The sequence below is a fragment of the Polyodon spathula genome, chromosome 8 (assembly GCF_017654505.1).
Source record: "Polyodon spathula isolate WHYD16114869_AA chromosome 8, ASM1765450v1, whole genome shotgun sequence".
In the NCBI taxonomy this organism is placed as follows: Eukaryota; Metazoa; Chordata; class Actinopteri; order Acipenseriformes; family Polyodontidae; genus Polyodon; species Polyodon spathula.
The window spans coordinates 36001566-36023344 of NC_054541.1; the positions used below are offsets into that span (position 1 = coordinate 36001566).

The window sequence follows — 21779 nt, forward strand, 5'->3', positions numbered from 1 at the left end:
AGCCTACTCAGCCATGCCGGATCCCACTTCGCAGGGACCTTCTCAGTCAGGCTCAGGGCCATCTGTGGCATCCGGACCCCGGGTCAGTCCACCTGTAGGTCTGGCCCTTGAACGGGAGCGTCTGAGTGCCCTCGGACTCTCAGACTCTGTTATAGCTACACTACAAAATGCTAGAGCCTCTTCAACGAGGTCTCAGATTCTTATAAATGGAGGATTTTCCAGGAGTGGTGCTTGGCGAGAGACCATGACCCCACCTCCTGCCCCATGTTGATTGTTTTACACTTTCTACAGGACCTCCTAGAGGAAGGTAAATCCCCCCTTATGTTGCATGTGTACTTGGTGAGCCTAACTGGAAAGCTGCTGCACAAGAGGGCAAGCTGCATCAAGGACTCTGGACCCCACAGAAGGCACACGTTTATAAGGTTTTACAGACTGAATACGGCTACTTCAGTGGTGCCTTCTGTGGGGTCCAGAGTCCCTGATGCAGCTTGCCCTCTTGCGCAGCAGCTTTCCAGTTAGGCTCGCGCCAGAGCGAGGCTTGTGGCTGCTTTGGCTCACTGTAACAGCTTGGGTATACATTTCCCAACTCGTAATGGTTCACATTTCGAGATTGAAAGGAAACGTTAGGTTACTTACTGTAACCCTGGTTCTCTAAAAAAGAAATGTCAACTATTAAATTTGTGAGGTCACTAGCTCGTCTTCATTGCTATACAAAATCAATTGGCGAAGGTTGCTGTGTGACGTAGCATCTTGTTCCATAATGCAACAGACACGTGGGCACACCGGGCCCATCAGGCAGCTTTTTAAATATGAGCTCAGGTCATGTGACACAAGGGTCATTTCCCAACTAGTAATGGTTGACATTTCTCTTTCAGGGAACCATGGTTATGGTAAGTAACCTAACATTATAATACTTACTAATAACAGTTATTTTTGCAAATTGGAAGAGATGACAAGGTCTCCAAAGACTCTTTAAAGCCCTTTGAAATTGAAAAAAGATTGAAACAAATAGCCAATGAGGTAGAAACATGCAGCTACCCAGTTCTATTGTTTGAGCTAATGAAGAGACTCATGTTTAATGCAAAGGAGTCACCCAGACCACGCTACTTAATGAGAATTATGCTCCCCTTTTTATCTGAAGGACTCATTAATCAATCAAAGTAAACTTTACCTGACAATTAATCCATCTAAATTAGTCTGACTGAGTGCTGCCTTGGCATGTCCGTCTGTGCCCATTCCTTTTGGCAATTCTTGCTAAGCATGCTTTATTTAATGACACAGAGATGTGGAAGGAAACCCCTCTTCCCACATTATGTAAGATCTACTAAAGCACATGAACGGAGGTTCTAATTATATGGTGAAATGGTGAAGTAACTGTGCAGGAACTCTGCAACAATGAGCTGAATTTAAACTGATTATTCTGGGAATCCAGGAACTCGTTTGGGAAACAGTTTTGCAGACACAGAAAACAGTTGGAAGAATTTGAATCTCTGGTGCATTAAACACCAGGCAGTAGTATTTTCAAACTGGCTGCTAATGACCAAACTAATAATCTGCTTCTGCTGGGCATTGGCCAGTGTGGGTCCCGAGACCTAGTTTCAGCAGTGTTCTGTGGTGACTGCACTACTCCATACTCCCCATCTGACACCCCCTGTCAACATTTTAAATCAAAAGAGAAAGGGAATGGTAAAATAACCTTCTCTCCATGCACAGTAATGGAAATCAGGTCTTAAATATATTCTATGAATCTACATTTCTTTACATACATCACATATATTATTTTATTTAGTTTAGTTTTTATTGCATTATTATTATTATTATTATTATTATTATTATTATTATTATTATTATGTATCCTTGGTCTCAGCTTGTTAAATGATTCATATTGAAATATATTTACTAGTTAATGATCAGCACCTGGAATAATACAATATTTTCCTTTTGTATGCTACACATACTGCAATGTGTTGAGCTTGTTCCAGACTAAGTAACTTTATAAAAAGAAAACACTAATTAAATAGTTTCAGTGTCTTATATTGAAAAATATATACACATTGTAACAGTAACAGCATGGTTCGGTCTACATGGATATTTGTATGCATGCACAATTGATTTATTTTTTATTTACTTTTTCTCTTTGGGGAGTTGGGGTAATCAACTTTTTGACACCAAACCCAAGTCTTGCACTTTCTGCTTGTGGGTTAAGCAATCAGCATCATCGGGTGGATCATCTTCATGAATCAATGGTACGCTTCACTTAACCAGGTATTCTCATAAATCAGTACTGTCAACTGCATGCTTCATTTAAGCAGCTTCAATTACTAACTGCAAGACATACTGTGTGCAATAATTGGCTTTTTAAATTGTTATATTTAGCCAGGGGTTACATTTTTCTTTTTTTTTGTGAGGCTGCTATTATGAGTTTATTTCCATCCCATTCCTTTGCCTCATTGAATCATGTTGTAATAAACCTAAAGTTAACCATATCACCTTTATTCACTGAAGTAAAAATGACAAAGACAACAGAAAAAAAAAAAAATGATACATGACTTAGTTTCCAGCAGTTTTACCTCTCAACATATGGTTTAACCCTTTGCGGTCCTGTGTCGGACCAGGTCCGACATTACAATTTTCCCTTTCCAATCCGATATCATCAAAAAGACGTCAAGCACAGCTCTCTAGTCGTTTTTTTCTCAGGAAAAAGCAGAGAAAACCTTTCACTGGCCGAGTGAGGCCGATAGGAGTCGGTAGAAGCCGAATAAAAAGATGGGGGGGGGGGGGGGGGGCAGATTTGAGCAATACACACAGCCCCGGCACTACATAGATAACACAGACACAAACAAAGAAGATAGCTGCTTCCGCATCCAGCACTTAAGAATATCATTGACATTTGCAGAGCTTTTTGAGATGCTATAGTAATAAAATAATGACTTGGATCGCATTATTGAGGAGTTTGGTGATAAAACGAGTGATCAAAAGAGGATTTATCAGTATGCATGACTATGACGAGGTATGTGAAAAATACAGCGAACAAGTGGTGGGGCTTGGCTGGAGATGCAGTACTGACTGTCCTTTTCATATGCAGTGCCTTTTAAACCCGTTTTACTCTGGGGAAAAAAAAAACATTAAACAGTGTGTGTAAAATAAACAGCGCATGTGAAAATAAATTGGATCTGACACGCCTGACAAGCGTTGAATAAATGGACTGCAAAGGGTTAGTGTTTAAAGTTATTGGTGAACTATTTTCATCTGCAGAAGAGCAATATTTCTCCATGTGAAACCAAGCTCATAGGTCTTATACAGAGCCCAAGATACTCAATAATTGGTTCTTATTTGATAAAAATTCAATAGCTCTCAGGACCTGAAGACTTCATACCAAAAGCCTTAACAACAGAGCTTAACGTTTCAATTAGCAAACAGGTAAACTGCTCTGTCTGTCAGTGATGTAAACTAAATGCTACTCATGGGACAGACCCTGAGTGGTTTGTACAATGCTGTGGCATGCAAGATAATAGGGGTCCTGTCATGAGGGTAATCACAGGCAGTCTTCTTTACCTTTGTCTGTAATGATTCGAGGCACTTCTTTCTCTGCTGGTGAAATACACGTAATGCGATTTCCTACCACCAGACCATCCATCTCCGCCAAGTCTTCAAATGTACAGTTTACGCCTGCTGAGAGTTCAGGAACATTGTGGGCCTCCAAGATCAGCTGTAAATGGGAAAATATGTATGTGTGTGTGTGTATATATATATATATACAGACACACATATATACACTGTATAGATGTGCTACTTGAGTAGCAAATGTTCGTTTTTCAAATTTTTGGTTGCAGCCAGCAGAAAAGAATTGTTCAGTGAACAAGAATGAGTGTGTTACAAGGAATCACATTATTGATGAGGCTATTTAATAAATTGATACTGTAAATTATCATCAATTCTCCAAATCTAGGGAGAATTGAAAGCATTACTATACAGAAGTTTGCTTCAAGTTTTCTATCCTGTCGTAACTACACCTTCCTGCATTTGAGATTAGATGTAGGCACTTGGGATTAAAACAATACATATATCACTTATGTACATCACTTACTGTACGTACATAGGGAGATATGAGTACAAGGAATTCTAAATTCTTCAGAAGAAATGACAGAACATTCCTACATTTTTAATATTTTCCTTTCCCCTTGACTTTGCATTTCCCAGGATGGAGGGGTTCAAGTGCTATTCGGATATGGGCATGAATTGGTCAGTTGTACTTTGTTTCCAAAATACCTAAAGATCTCCCGTGGACTATTTGCTTAGGTTCTAATCTACTTAAATAGAAGTTAGGTGGGACGATAGCAAAGATGATGGACAGAAGAGCCAATCAAAATGCTTAACTTCATGAGAGTACTGGCAACAGAATGTAGATCTTTAAATGGATATTTTTAGGAATTTAGAGCTAAATAAGATATGCAGGTTGCATATGTGTATATGCCCTTGAACGGTTTCAGTCAAGGTTTTCAAAGGGGAAAATGAGATAATCCTTAAACCCTTTGCTTTGGTTGAGGTTGGATGCAAACTTGTTTAAATTTAAGAAGAAAAAAAAAGCATGAATATGTTTCTGAGCTTTGTCTGAAGGGAGACAAAGGTCAGGAACATGTACTTATTGATTGAAAATGGCCTTTTATTAAAGTGGTCACAACACTTAAATTCTGATATAGGATGTATTATTTCCACAGTAGAAGAGCTGAACAGGCTTTTTCCTGTATATACATCATAGTAATGGAAAAACACATTGTGCATGGCTGAAGTGTTTATCAATTTATCTTGTTATAACCTCACTTTTCTGTTTTAATGACGTTGCTTTTTCCTAGAAAGAAGATTGTACAGAAAGCACTTGCAGACTATCACATTGTCTTTGTTAACAGAAATCATGAGCAAGAACCACTCATTTCAAAAGAATATGTCAAAAAGTCAAGAACCTGCCTCTACAACTCCCACTTTCCAGAAAAGAAAATAATTTGAAATCCCTTGTACTGCCTTGGGTTATATCTTCTAACAAAGGAAAGCAATGTGCATGGGGTCATCTACACACTTGATTTATAGCTGTCCCTGTGTCAAGAAGAAAGACAATGATGCACCCAATACCTTTCACCTATACTTTTGATGCTGACAGATTTACAGAGAACCCTGCAAGAGGACTTTTTATTAAATGTAATTAAAAAAAAAAAGTTATTTTTAAAATATTTCTTGTTGCAGTTATCTCTGATGGGATGGAATTACCATATACCAGGAAAATAATTTCCTTGTTGTTCTATACAGTTCTTGTACATATCCTTGGTACATATACTTGCAGCCCAGAGACTACATCTCATAGGAAAACAGTCTTTGTAAAAGCTGTAGGAGACATAAGCTGAGATCAGCAAGGTTATGTAATCCCTCAGACTCCTTACATTTTACTGCTTAAATGCTGCCTGGAGGGAAAAGGAGTTACACATGGCACTTCAATCATAAAAATTGAAATTCAATTTACTGTAGGATTCCAGATCTCAAAATACTCACATTCTGTAAAATAAAACCATTGTCCAACTTTGCGGCCCTTTATTGTACCTAAAACTTGTATAACAGCAGATACAGCTTTACATCCACCCTGATTAAAGTAATGTAAAGTATGGTAAATTATAACAGGATTGTGTGTGTGTGTGTGTGTGTGTGTGTGTGTGTGTGTGTGTGTGTGCGTGCGTCAGAGTTGTAATGACTAAAATCTGTGACTCTACATGAGTCGCAATTTTCTGTGACTCGACTCGAGTCCCTGCAAGGAAAGACTCTACTCCCGTCCCAAAAGTCTCCACTCAAGCCCTAGTCTTTATGTTCAAATAAATGACACAATCAGTTTCATTTTCAATAGCCGCAGCCATTCTTCTAACGCGCACAAGCCCTGCCTCTTTATAAGTGAGAGCATCAGCAGCATGGAAGGTAGATCTGGAGTACCTGTGGTCACCAAATTCGCAAGATGTATGGAGCAGACAGGGAGAGAAATAAGCAGTCTGCATCCTGCCAGCACTGAGAAATGCCAAACTAAAATAAACTTTGTCTAAAATAACTGAAATCGTTTTTTGGTCTTTTTATTATTACCAAGTATCAATAACAAATTGCTTATTTGGCGGCTCAATCAATAGATTTTTATTTAAGTAAGTTTAAAACTTAAATCAGATAGGAAAAAATAGGGGTTTAGTGTTTGTTGTCTGGTTTATTGTGTATAGAGCTAAAGTTAAACTATGTTTTAAAAAAAAAATTGTTTTAGAAAACAAAAAACTGGCAACAAAAGACATATTTTGGTAAAGTTTTAAAATCCAAACTACGAATCCAAACTCATGTACAAGCTTACAAACTTAAGTAAAAATAAATGTTTTGCGCACAAAATTTAACATAATAATGCACTGTACAAGAAATGAACATACAAAACAACCCTCTGGAGCTTTAATAACTGTATTCATTTTTTCCATTCCCCTAGCCTTCTACAACCACTGGCATGATGTGGCGCAGATGGTCAATAAAGCTCTTGCACAGTTATCTTTGTTTTCCAGAATTCCAGAATTAAGTTGATCAGCTCTAGAGATGTTTGATTAATATAATACATCAGGATTTGCATGCTGGATAGATGTTAGAGTTAGTTTGGTTAAAAAATATTTGCAAATTAGGTTCAGTATATTGATTTTGAACATATATGTGTGAGTATGGAATGGATTTCGCCTCAGTTGCATTACTTGGACTGTTTTCCTCTGTAACCCCTATGTTTTAAGGCCTAGAAACAAGATCTATATCAAATACCAATTAAATGTCACAATTTATTTTCATATGGTTAATATATCTGAAAAAACTATCAGGGAGTTTCACTGCTGAGAAAAAGTGAAAAATACAGGTTGCCACCAGTAAAATTGTAAATAAATGGTTAAATGCATTATTTTGTTTTGTGGTATCCATTACTATACATCCAACTAAATTGAGCAAGGTAAAAGCCAAAGCCAAAGCCAAAAGCCAAAAATATGCTTAGAAATAGGCAAAGGAATCGTGAATTCGCTGAAATGGACAAACAAAACACAAGGCAGAAACCACGCATGCACCTTTAACGGTGAACATCAGTGTGGCAAGTATGACCACATTAATGTGCATCTCAATTTTGTAAAAATACTTCTTTAACAATGCCTTTGCATTTAGGTTTACAGTCGATCAATTCCACAAGTGCTTGAATTCCAACCGCTATGGTAATGCCAGAGCTGAATGTTCCCAAACCACCTCTCCTCTTATGGAGGCCTAATGGTTTTCATGGAAACAAGAATCCTCTCACATTTATCTAGAAAGTAATTCCTTAACTGAAGTTCTCTTCCTGACCACTGAGTAATAAAAACACATCATCAGTGACGAAAAATAAGTGGTTTTTCATGGTCACTCACTAATGCACAAAAAACAACAATCAGTCTGATCCAGTAAAGAGTACCTAAGATGGTCTTTACTAGCTAAGCTTGATATGGAAAATGACAAATGCAGACTTGAATTACATGCATACTTACCAACACACTGTACTGTGACACAGAAATATTATTTGGGTGAACACTCAGCCGGACACATTGCTTGATATTGGATGCAAATCTTCGGGGTTCCATAGAGCGCTCACATTTCTCTTTTCTAGTACATCTGTGAAAACAAGAAAATAAATGCAAGTCAATCAGATCTATGTTATGAGTTGCACTTTAATAATGGGTCTAAATTCATACGAATTCCAATTCTAACAAAACAGCTGTTGTTATTATATGTTCCACATTAACAAATTATGAATTTGTGTCCAAATTTAGCTGAAAATATGCTACATATATGCTAGAAAAAACACACATGAAAAGTTACTCCTATGAAACCCCATCCCAGTTAATATGGATTGGTCACCATTATTTAAAGTGGTTAAATACCTTTTTTTTTTTTTTTTTTCCAGTGCTCACAAAACAATGGAATCAAAATGATCAAAATGACAAATATACCTGTACAAGAGAGTGGTTTGAATGAACACAGAGACGACAAAGTATTACCAAATAATATTTACAAAGAAGCCAAAAACACTTAATGAATATCAAACTATTTTCTATGCATTAAAACACACAAAAAAAGACCGCCTTAAAATATCTCAACAGTGGGTTGCTTGCTTGAAAAAGGTGTTTTTTTTTTTTTTTTTAACTCTGATACCTTGGTCTAATTCCAGCGCACATATGGAGATTAAAAGTCAATTCTATTGGGATTACAGAGACAGATTAAACTGTTATGGTGGTCTAATCCTCAACCACATGGGGGTTAAAAGCAGAAGGAAATAATCAGAACTGAGTTGTATTGCAGACAGAAATGCCTTGCAGTACAGGATTTCATGTTTTGGTCAGACACATGTTGCCTGTCCAATATCCTCCAATATCATCAACACCACATACCTTAACAAGAAGTATTACAACATTGTTTTCCAATTGTACCATTACCCAGCAGAATATATGTAAAGGGCGCACACTGGGCACACATTATTATTATTTTTTTTAATTGTCATTGACAATGTTGTGTTATATTATTCTAGACTCCCAACATCCCAAGCTATCTGCATGTATCTTCAATCAAGTCATGTTCCATTGTACAAGTGAATCCCTTGTGCTACATTATTTCAATTAATGGCTATTCACTGCATCTAAGCAACACCAGATCAAGATCTCTTCTTACAGATTCCTGTTATTATATTTTTTCAATTGATCCGAGTAGAAAAAAAAAGTGATCGTATTCACTATTAAAATTGTCATGATTAGGGACATAGTTTTACAGGATTTTAAGCTTCACTTCTGGCATGTGTACCGTTTCTGTTTCTGGTGTTCTGTGTATTTCCAGTGGGGTGGGGGTAGGTCTTTGACGTCTAGGTATTGTAATATACAGTATTTTGACAGCATGTTCACCTTCATCTGTTTTTACAAGTGAAAAAATCGTGGTTTGTATAATCATAAAAACTAATTTTGTCCCTTGGTTATTTTAATTAATTTTATAATTTGACAACAAAAACAGCCATGGAACCAATTACCATAATGTATATCATAACCAAGCAACACAGTGTTTCCTACACACTTTGATCACATTCAATTTGAGCCATTATACGGAAGACATCACTTTAATAGCATGTCTCTGAAAAGCCATGCTATTTTACTGTAAGCCCATATTGTTCATCATGAATTTTTGCTGACATGACCAGAGAAAAGGTAAAATTACACAGCTGTCACACATTACATACGCTGATAATTGCAGCTGTATCTGTTAATCTATTATAATAAGTAATATGAAATGACTTTCTCGGGAGCTAACCCTCTGTTTATTCAACGTCAACTCAAACACGTTCTCTCCGAAACAGTTATCTGGTTATGTTTTTGTCTTCAGTTATCTGTCCTGCGAGGCCTCGGCACCCTTTATCGCTCTCTCCCTGTCCAGGGCTGAGAGTCCAGGTATGGAAACAAGGCCAGGTCCCCAGCAGACCCAGGTAACATCTGGCCTTGACATGTTCTGGGTGTTTGAATTTTCAACTGTCAAACCTGTCAGCGCTCTTATTACGGGAAATTATTTCAAAAGGAATAGAAAACAATACTTTGTTTAGTTACAGCTTCAGTTTGCTAATGAGTCATGAATTTCACATTTCTATTTATTATTTTGTGTATTTTATTAAACACTAAGGTGCTCATAAGTGGAACAAACTATGAATATCTGTTTAATAAATATTAAGAGCTTGAAAGATACGCACGACAGCCTGGTGAAATGAGCGTTAATTTCTTGTACAATGATTTTACCCAACAATAACGTTTACAGATCTCCATGGTTACTAATTAGGTACTGTAGGCACTACTGCACAGGCTCAAGTGATGAACATTGCTCTGCTACTGTATTAAGGAGTCATGCTTATAATACATAATTTCATTATTAAACATGAGCATTTATAACAGTTATTATATATTAAGCTCCTATATAGAAATTAATATTAGGCTTTAAATATGTTGTAAACACAATAACACAGATATGTATATGCTGTACAGGGTTCATATGAAAGTTTGTTAAAAATATCTGTTTTTGGTAAAAAAAAAAAAAAAAAAAATTGATGTTTTACTTAAAAAAATGTTTAAAGAAATAATCAAATGCATCATTTGGAAGCTCAGTCTTTCTTTTATGAAATGCCTTTTATAGCCAGAAAATTGGGTCATTCAAAAACTATGGGAACCTTTTAAAATGATATAGCAGCATTCAATGAACCGTTTTCTTTCATCTGTGTAGAAATTGTATCCTCTGTAAAATAATATTGAAATGATTAAACAGCCCCTCTGGGACTGACCTCTAATCCAGATAGAACTGTACAGTAGAGATTGCCATTTCCTGAGCAAATTGGAAAGTTACAAAATCCAACCCTGGAAAAAAAGTGCCCAACGGCACAAAATCCCCCAGCCACTGCCACTTTAATACAATCTAAATGCTATTCCAAGCATGACCCTTTGCTATCTTACTTAGCTCCCACAGTGACGCGGGATGCATATCTTAACCGTCAGCTAATTGTGTTTTCAGAATCACTTGTGTTAATGTATTTCTCCCAGCATGAGGATGTATTTTAAAATGCCTGCTGAGAATGTATTTCCATTCGGAGTCTTAAACATTCAAGAGGCCTCTCTGAGGCCTATATGAACTACACCACTTCATACTGTGGGCTCGTTCAGCAGGTTGCACTTCAGAAACAGAGTTTGAATTTCATTTCAATTAACTTACCAAGTTTCTTCCTCACCTCTAATTAACAGATAATGTGTTAAACACTTACATTAGTTTTGACATGCTGTATAATGACCATATATAATAAGGTACTTCAAATACCACACAGTCTTTAGTTTTGCATAGGTTATACGTTATTAAGTACAGCTGTGGTATATGTCTTCTTGTAAGCAAATGTGTGAGGGTCAGAGCCTTAGTGTAATATTGAATTGCCTGTTATTATGATTATTATTCTACTGGTGATAGGGCTGTGGGTTTACTATGTATTGTTGATCAAGTGTGTTTGATATATGACAGTGTATTGGTGTAATTAGATTAGGGCACTTCCATCAAGGAAGTTACCATAGCTATACATGTGGAACGAGTGTTTTGTTATTGCTGTATGTTCAGTAATCTTCCATTAGAAGGAATAATGCTCATTTTCAGTCTTTAGTGGTAATAGTTAACGATTAAAGAATAATGACAATGATAATAAGTAAGCAATATAATAGTTTAACGATCGCTTGTAAACAAAGACGACATGCATGCAGGTTAAACAAATACATATAAATGAGAAGAAACATGTTTAACGTAAAATATATGCATGTTTTATTGTAAAAATCGAAATGTTAAATAAGAGGTTTTTTTGTATAAAATCATTCCAGGTGCAAATGTTTATTGAATAATTAATCTTGTTAGGAATAGGGAGGGTTGGGGATATAATGTTGTGTCTTTCCTTAGGAGGGAGAGGATTATTAGGTCAGTCACGATCTTGTCTGTTAAATGTCAGTTATTGATGATACAACCTGCTAGTCTGTGTTAATCATTGGTAATTTACGTGCAGTATCCAGTGCAAAAGAACAAAATAAACATTTATACCTGTGAACACGACCAGTGACGGTCTCCTGCGTTTTAATTACCTCTGTGTTCCTGTGAAGGTGAAGTGATTGAGGGTAGGGGGTAAGCTCGAACCTTTTACCCTGTTACAAAATGTAAATACTTATTATAAAAATGTTCTAATTAAAAAAAGAACACTACACATAGTAAATGCTGTTATCCATGTCTTTAGAATCAGTTAGTATTCTACTGTGCACAAGATGACACGCTCACACACACAAACAAATTACTGGAATGTTAAGAAAACTGACATTTAGAAAGTGGCTTGAGTATTTACATACATTATAATTTAAAATTATAATAAACAGAATTGTAGTTTTAGCAGTATATAATAATGTTAATTATTTAGTGGAGTTCACTGGCTTTTTATTTGGGGTCAGTGTGTCAGCACTCATTTGCATGAAGGTTGTAATAAAACATCCCATGTTGTAATGGGAATTGAAAACTGTGTAAAGTGCTGCGAAATGGTACTTGTCATAAAATGACACTGTTTATACAAACTTGTGTTTGCATTGGCAGTCATTCCGATATGGTCATTGACCCTAGGATACAAAACAGTATAGTTTAATAAGAATTTAGTGGGAGCTAACAGTTCCAATAAGTTTCATATCAGGACAGCATATTGTTGCCAGAATCCATCACAACAGTTTGCTCTGTGGCTAAAGTCATGTGGTATGGAGACAAACAGAATTGTCTCTTGGGAAATTTTGGAAAATGCACCAAGTCCCCAACTGCAAAAATAAAAACAACATAAATACAGCAGTTAACTCCTTAACTTAAATGTTTATGTTTGACTCTCAACATCCAAACACAATGTATTATTTTTTTTTAGACGAGATATAAAACTGAACTTACATTTCACAAGTATTGCTGGTGAGACCAAGTCTCATGGAATGTAATGCATCATGGTGGCCTAATCTTGCTATTACCACAGTAATAGGCAATTAGATGGCAGCAGGTTATTCCCAGTTCCTTATTGTCTGCTTGAGTACCAAAGTGTTTTTTTTTTAAGAGAACACATATACTTAGTTGTCACTACAAAGACAGCCAAATCAGATCAAATATACTGATGACAGAGCAAAAAAAAAAAAGTTGAAACCCTCACAAGAGTATAGCTATAGGAGTATTTCCCAGACACAGGTTTAATGCATATTTAATGCTTACAGGACAAAGGTCAAAGGAGTAGGGAAATGAAAGTTATTACAAATACCTTGCTTTATCAATGTATCAAAGCCTGGCCTGGGAAGATCATTCTCTTGATATTAAGTCTCATATATGTTTCATCTACAGGGTTCTAGAAAAAATCATAATTGGATATAGTGCCTGTTTTGTGGAGTTAGTAGTTAGGTCCTTGATCCACTAGCACCCACTGTAAAAAAAATAGCTTTGACTTGCAGTACAATGCTACAGTTATACAGGGATGGATCAACAACGCAAGGCTAACTATTTTATACTCATGGGGCTCCTCAAATCTTTTTTTTTTGTTTTTTAATTCTGCATTTTCATACCAGAACCTATATAAAAAAATGTAAAAATACCAGTACAAAAAAGGCAATAATGGCTCAAACAAACACTGCCGTCTCCTTCCAGTTGCGCCACAACTGAAATTGAGTGGTACAAAACCACTGCACACTTGTTTTAAAACAATGTTGTTCGATACATGTTTGTTAAAAAGTCTAATGCTGTTCTTTATAACAAGTTGCATATGTCCTCCAGGTTAGCTGCTATCCAATCCATATTGCAGCATACAGAAGCAAGAACAGGGGCAGTTAGGTTTCCCTACTTGAGTATTGAGATATGAAGTATGTTCATAGAAACATTACATGTGCCCCCTCTCAATTATAGCAGTCATTTAACCATGTTGCTTAAGTAACTCAAAATTATTTGAATACAACTAATTGGAATCCGGAAGCTGGGAGTTAGCAAAAGTGTTATTACTCAGCCCAGTGGTTCCAATGAGATTATCCAGTCTAGTAGCAGCATGGCAGGACCACCCTCAGGCCCGACCTTTCACTGCTGGAGAATTCCCATTCATGTGGAAAATTAGAAGCAGAACCACTTTAACCCTTTTCAAATGTATTCACGACGTTAATACTGAAAACCCTAACTTTGGTGTTCTGGCATAGAAAGGCCCTTTTACAATTTTTGTTCACTTGAGTGTTAATTAATTAGACTTTAAGACTTTCTGGTTCAATGCCATATGTCTTCTCTTGTTGTATATAGTTGAATGTAAACATGAAGGCACTAGGTCGGGGCAAGCAGCCACAGGCTATTTTCTGGATAGTCTGTTCACGAAATAAGGTGGAGATGCTTGTTACTAAGAATTTGAATAGAGCGATTTGCACTAAAATTCAGTAAATTGACGAGTACTGTAAAACCTTAAACTTCAACAAAGATGTCAGTCTTGACATTATGTCCAAACCCCTTCTCAGGTTCAGCAATTTGAGACACTTTCCCAGTACATCTCTTGTTAAAATATGTAGACCTACTGAATCAGGTGTCCAAGGTCAAATTCTGGTCTCTTTTGCTGCACACAGTATTATATTCTGTTACACATCAGAGTTGTTTCATTATTTGGTCCCCTAGCCAGAATGAATATAGAACCACACAAAGACATGTGGTCAAAATAATATCTATATTAAACACACTGGGTAGCAGTAAAGCCATTTGAGGGGTTTAACTCCAGCTTTAATCCAACCAGCACTGCATTTTAGGAAGCTCAGATAACTATAGCCACCACAGAACACTTTCAAATGTAGCTGCCTCAATTTGAGTACATACCTCACTGTGTGGAAATATTCCACTAACCTCCTTTTTGAAAATCCAACACATTTTGCAATGTCATGATCTATCACTTCACTACCAGTATGCATTCCATGGTTAATCTGCCTCTTATTTCAGCAATGCAGCACTGCAGTAACATCAGATCATATCACTTCTTGGAGAGGAAACCGAGGATCTGTTGGTTATCCATCCCATTAAGGACCGGGATCATGTTAACACGATCATAATGAAGTTGGGTTTTTACTGGAGAAATCTAGGTAAAGTACCTTGCCTATGGGTACAGCAGCAGTGTCGCCCACCTGGGATTGAACCCTAGCCCTAACCACTATTCCACACTGCTGTCTTCTAGGACTGCGATCGTCTAAATGCGATTAAAAAAAAAAAAAATTTTGATGACTTACATTATGGTTATATTGGTATAATGTCATTACAATCACTCAGGTGAAACAATGTCTTGTTATCTGCCCAAACATCTATATTTTTCAGGAAGTATTAGTAGGTCCCTTGAATCATAGAATGTGTGTTATATATATATATATATATATATATATATATATATATATATATATATATATATATATAGTGTTGAAAAAAAAGTTTGTATGGTTTCTGAAGTACTTTATAATGTTCCCTAGAGTGTTCTGAAAAAAAAAATTACACCATTTCCAAGATGCTACTGTAAAGCAATAGATTTTTAGTGACTTTTTAAATGGGGGAGCATCCCACTGAAAATTGGTTGGTCCTGAGAGGGTTAAAGGTTAATAGTAGAGAGTTTCCTGAGGAAGGTGACTGGAACCCTAGCAGGAGAGAACCCCACTGCCACAATCACACTTTAACCTACATCAAAATGGTTACCAAAACATCTGAAAAATAATTATAATGCTAAAAAATAAATGATTTCACACAATTATTATACACAAAATCTGACAACTGAAAGCAGGAGTGGATAAAAAAAAAAGTCTTAAGCCAATTCCAGAAATTCCAAAAAAGAATTCCTTTGCGTCTACTTACTACGCTAAAAAAAAAAAAAAAAAAAAAAGTTTTGCCTCTATGTTTATTTGGTATGGTCACAAACCCGTTTACAGTTCCCAAATTTAAGCCTTCATTGACCCAAGTGGCTACTGTGAGCCAAACGTTTTTTGCAACTATATGTGTTTCTGGGATGCAACACATAAATATAAGTAAACAATTTTGATTTATAATTACTTATTTAAGTTTTACAGTAGAATATGTTTGAAACACATTTTGAGAAGATGAAAAGTCAGAGCCATAGTTTGCCGAGATGGTCTTTTTTCATTACGCATTTATAACCACATTACTTTCCAGCCAGTCGCGCAGATGAGATTCTATTGAACGTCTGATTGTGCATCATGCTCATGCCTCAGCGGGTTGTGGTATTTTTTTCTACTCTTAGTGCACATCATGGTGACAGAGAGATGACAGTGAGCGATGGACAGTCTGTGTATACAGCAGCCTTTCAGGCAGTGTGGCTTGACAGTTTCATGAGTTTCTAGAATTTTTCAATTTGTACACCCCCCCCCACGAGACCTCAGTCAAAAAGCGTCTGGAGACTATACCCAATTGGGAATTAAATGTCATTATACGTTATGCATGTGCTTTGCAGGGGGGGGTGGGGGTGGGGATTAGTCACACATCCTCAAACAGTGCTGTGTTAAATGCTAGTCCAAAGAAACACATAATATGTTTTATATAAATCAGATGCCTCTTGTCAGGTTGTTTCTGGTTTAACTACATTTTTTTTTACAAATATTTCTATGCACATTTAATATACTTTTATTCACATTGGCACAGAAGGTTTTGAATTGGAGTAGCCAGAGTTTAATGAGTTACTGTTCCTTCTATCAACTGGAATTGGTATAGTAATTGATAGCAGCATTTTATATGCATTGACCTGAATAGTTCTAAATGAAGCATAATCTCTGTAATGTATAAAGATGTTTTACTACATGGACTGCAGGATGCACTATGGCTAGTTCGAGGCTATAGCTTGCAGGCATAGTTAACAAGTGACAGCGCTGTCAATAAGAATCATCAGTGGGATAGTTCAGTGCAAGAGATGTTGTCCTAATGCTGCAGTATACATTCCATTTTCACAGAAGTTATCCACTACATAAACAAGTCCTTTTATTCATCCCAACCATTTGATGTTTTGGTGGAGACATTCATGGCCATATACTCCATAGATACAATTTCAAGCTACCCTTATTGCATGCTGCTGTTTGTTAATTATCACCATGTACATTGATATACAGATAAAGACATGTGGAAAAGATATCGATATGTATATAATAGTGCCCACTGAGACATTATCAAGATATAGCATATGACGATGGAAGAGATCCCTTGAAGAACAGAAGATAACAGCAGGTCAAAAAAGTAGTCCCACTGTTACTTCCATCACACCTCCCCAGGCCTGCAGTGCAATTGCAGGCACTTTCCTCAATAAAGCCTCCTAATACATAATCAGTTTATATTTGTTTTTATAGAAAGGCCAACAGAGAATAAGGTTTATAGACTGCTGAAGACAAATCACGTTTTCCTAGACAGCATCCAATTATAACAATGACATGTTCTCTACAGTTTGTCCTGAACAGAGGCAATTATGCTGATTGATTCAAATGTGGTTTTACGTGGCTTTTTGTCTATCTGTAAGGCTGGATCTGATTAATATTGCACGGCAGCTTTTTTGTCACCACTTTACACCACACAAATTATGAACATTTAAATTACAGAAAATTGAATGATCAATTTCATCAAGGATAAATTGTGAGAAATTATAAGAGTGAAGAATGATGCTAACCAATGGGAGTGTAAACGAGAATAAACCACAGCTGGGAGGGGCCCACAATTCCTGCACTAGGCAAATGAGGCTTATTATAAAGTAATATTTGTCAAGGAAAATATCAGTGCAGATCAGACAGCTTCATTATGTCACATTGTGAACAGAACCACTGTGTTCTTAACAGCAAGGATTTATTTATATGATTATTACCCCCACAGTTAATTTAAAAGAAATGTATTTGATAACTTATTTTCATGATTTGACTGATTATATTGCTTTATAGTTTTTGCAGAGGCATTTGAGGCCTCTAGTATATTAAACAATTTTAGACTGGAGTCTACTCACCTACCTCCCTTAAAGATATTTTGTATATAATAGATCTATGTATGTGTGTCTCAACATTTAATTATACACTTATTTATTTTTATCAGTACATGGTTTCTTGGGGTAACATGAAAAATACAATAATTTCTGCAGCGATTGTAATGCTTTCCTATTAAAATTAACATAATGTATCAAATTATATATATATATATATATATATATATATATATATATTATATATATATATATATATATATATATATGCATCTGTGTCTCCGTGCTTAAACTTGACGGAATTGAGTGAGAAATTATTGCTACATAAAGTAAATTTGTCCCCGTTTTAAATTAACTTTATTCCTCTCTTCTCGGGTTTTAATATTTAGCTTTTGCCCTTTATTATTTAGAGCAACATAAGCCCAATGCCTTTGGTCAAGTGAGGTCAATACTTTTTCAAGTGAACCATGAATGTATTAATCTAATTTTGATTGAATGGACCTTGGTGGTTTAGCAGATACCACTGTTGTAGCCCCTGAGCTAAAATAAAAAATAAAAACTTTCAATTTCATATCTTTTGTAGGAATAACCTTGGTAATTTTCCAATGTCCAATCAACATCCAGGGATAGTGAGTGGCCTTTTCTGATGCCAGTGCCAAGAAGTAAAATTAGAAATGCATTAGGAATCTTTGGATTATAAAGATCCCATAACACTTGACAATGACCTTGTGACTAAACTGTCAGGGAAAAGATGAATTACTGGTGCCAGTAAAATATACTGAAGTTCTTTATCCATTTCTAAACCCATAGCTAGGCACATAGATTCATACCTATTGGTTTAGATGTCCCCCCTTTATTCAGTCATGTTTACAAAGTTCAGGTTTCCATAGCAGCAATCAGGCACAACACCTTTGTAATACACAATTCAGAAAGGAGACATGCACCAAAGATTGATTTGACTGAATTTATATTTTGTTTGACAGAAGGACCAAGAGAACGTAATATACTTTTTGGTCCGAGGCCTTGTCCATTGAGCTCTAGAGCTGCCCGTGTGCTGGCTGACAGATCAATAATTATTGCTTGTTGACAGCTATTGAATGTGAGCAGGACAAGTGGCACTCTGGGCCACATTCCACTGCCCTGTGTACTGGCTGACTGTGATGTAATAGCTATTGATTAATGAAAGTCATGCAAGTGGCAGGACTAGTGGCACTCTAGGCCACCTTCCCCATGTGGTGGCACTCTGGGCGACGTTACCACCCCCCCCCCCCCCCCCCCCCTTTCATACTCTTTCAATGCAGGAGTACGTCCTCGCGATATATATATATATATATAATATATATATAATATCTATATATATATATATATATATATATTATATTATATCTATATATATATATATATATATATATTCTATATATACATACAATATTATATTTTTATGCACCACGTTGGTTTTAGCCAACAAAATCGGTTCTAACATGCCAAGGTTGTGGCTCCCATTTCCCCATCATGCAATTTGACTCGCAAATGTTTGATGAACATTCCAGATACTTTAAGTGATCCTGGTGATGTTATCATGTTATAAGTGTCTATAAACGTCCATGAGTACTGTTTTACAGTTTTTAACATGTGTTTGTTATTTAACAACAATATTTCAAATGTTACATATTATTATAAAAAAATATTCAATTTAATCATACTGATTAAACATTAAACTGGTGGAATAGCAGTTTCTATTATACTGTATATATCGTAAAGACTCAGGATTTATACTGTTGCAGGACTGTCCTGACGATGCCTGGGACCCTGTTGTTTTTGTTTGTTTGTTAGTAGGGAAAGCGGTAAGCTTGCCTCAGCCGGGATTGGTGGGTGACATGCGGGGAGGTGTGGACGTGAAAGCATAGAGGGGGGTGCCCACATCAGTGAGGGCAGAGCTGAATGAGACAAGCTGCTTGTGAATGTGCTGCTGTGACAGTGCAAGACTGTTTGTTGCTTTTGGTGTGGCCCAGGCTAACAGGTGCTGGGCATAAATCATGCCAATAAACCGTGGATTCGAGAAAATGCAAATTGTGTGTTTCCTTCCTTAATTTTCCACTGTATTCAACAATATAAATTTGGCTTGTGGGCATTGAAATAATTTCGGGAACAAAAATGCCAATATTAGTTATAAGGCGAAACACAAATAGCACGGTCTCCTAATTATGGACCCTGACAACCCCATTACAGCAGAGTAGCACTGTATAGGTGTGTGTATATATATATATATATATATATATATATATATATATATATATATATATATATATATATATATATATATATATATATACTAGTCCATGTACACTAGTCATTGATCACATCTTCATTTGTTACAGAGGATACATATGAACATTTTGTAAAACTGTGCATTACAAACAGGCTGCTCTGTTAATGGTGGCGTATCTCAATGCATCTTTCAACATGAATAAAAATAGACATCAAATATGTATGTGTAGTATATTTTATTGTTATTGTATATGTTACAGTATATTATAATGTTTTGATATTAATCTTCAATGACTTGTAGCTATCCAATAAGAAAGGGTTTTTTTTTTTTTTTTTTTTTTTTTTATACGTCAGCAACAGCAATTTTGTCTATCAGAAGGAATATCTAAATGACGTCAATGTGGCCATGTCATCCCTTAAAGCTACATCACAACAAAGACTGGAAATAGTGATGCAAATTCATTTTTGTTTCAGTGACTGCATGGCAAATAATCAAATTCTTTACAGAGGAATGTGTAGCTCAAAGCACTGCACTCAACACAACAGAACAGCTGCCCTGCTCTTTAACCCTCTAAATCTCCAATTCCCAACACAGCACCAAAACCCTGCAAGGACAGGCTGCTCACTTTATGCTCGTATTTACTTTACAGACCTATAACAGTAGCTGTTAGCTTGAGTAGAGGTGAAAAGAGAAACTAAAATCAATGCTATGAGGTGGGGGAGTTAATGCTCTTATCCATGAGAACATTGGCTGGAACACTGCTTGTTTTCTCCAAACTAAAGTCTACTTTAATTAAAACACAAAAAGGGCTTAATTGTCTGTTTACGTTTTTTGTGCTGTGTTAAAATTCCATTGATTCTGTCTACAAATGGTTCATTACAGAAGGCAAGAGCTGTGGAAATGTAAAGTATTCCTTTCACTGTTGCTGCTACTTTTTCCTCATTTATGTGCCTTTAATTCTCAAGGTAAAGACAACATAAAACAGAAGAGTTTAACATAAGACCCTACATGTTCAAATAAGCATACACTTACGATTAAGGCTTTTTGTCTGGAGGCATATTGAAATCTCTTTGTTTGCTGGTAATTTATAAGTAAAATATGAACCATTAGAATTGTACATGACCTGGGAAGCAGTCTAGTCAACAAAAGTTAGAAAAGTACAAACGAGTGGTGAAACCGAAGACAGGGCTCTGTGATAGAGGACAAGTGTCTGTGTATGCATGCATTATTAACACCTGCTAAAATAACACAGACAAAACGAAGTCCTTCAGTGATTGTGCTGTCAATCAGATGTGTCCTTGGCGTCGGCAACATCATTCACTTGCCTGGTGGGGGTTTATGTAAATGTGAATCCTATTCAAATTATTTCTCAGGTGAGGCCAGGTTCTCTTTTTAAAAATATGCATAAAAAACTGACAAAATGTCAATTTCTCTCACAGGGCTCTTTCAGTGTCATTTTTCATGTGCTCGGGAAGTCACAACCAAGTGCACCAGCTACAGCTATGGCCAAACATTTTGCCTCACCCAGTAGAATTAACACATTTTGTTTCATAAAATCAAATGAAACCTGCTGAATAATGCTCCATTAACATACTGAATTACATACCGCTTTGTAGTTTTCCATGTATAGTACTTAACGAAAAACTGACAAAAATAGAAAAATGTGACACGTTGAAATCTAACATGAAATACTGTACAACTATCATGGCTTCTGGTAGGCTTTTGCAACATTATTATGTAGTTTATTTGATTAAATGATGTTAATAAAAGATTAAACTTATGTTCATCTTTTTTTTTTTTATTGTCTCAATCCTAAAATTCTAAGTGATGCAAAACCTTTGGCCATAACTGCACATTCACACAGAATATCAGATAACATGGATGAAATTAAGCAAGGCAGGCTGAACGTATGAATGTTCCAAGAACACTGTGACATAG

The 21779-nt window shown here is 36.2% G+C and overlaps 1 protein-coding gene across 2 annotated transcripts in view; it reads right to left on the minus strand.

Moving 5' to 3' along the window:
• The window catches only part of plxna4 (plexin A4), a 242437-nt gene that overhangs the window by 66487 nt on the left and 154171 nt on the right, over nt 1-21779 (minus strand). For both annotated transcript variants that reach the window (XM_041257784.1, XM_041257783.1), the window contains exons 6-7: nt 7551-7674; nt 3556-3709 (exon numbers count right to left, since the gene is read on the minus strand). In XM_041257784.1, the coding sequence (XP_041113718.1) occupies nt 3556-3709; nt 7551-7674 (278 nt within the window). The remainder of the gene's footprint in view (nt 1-3555; nt 3710-7550; nt 7675-21779) is intronic.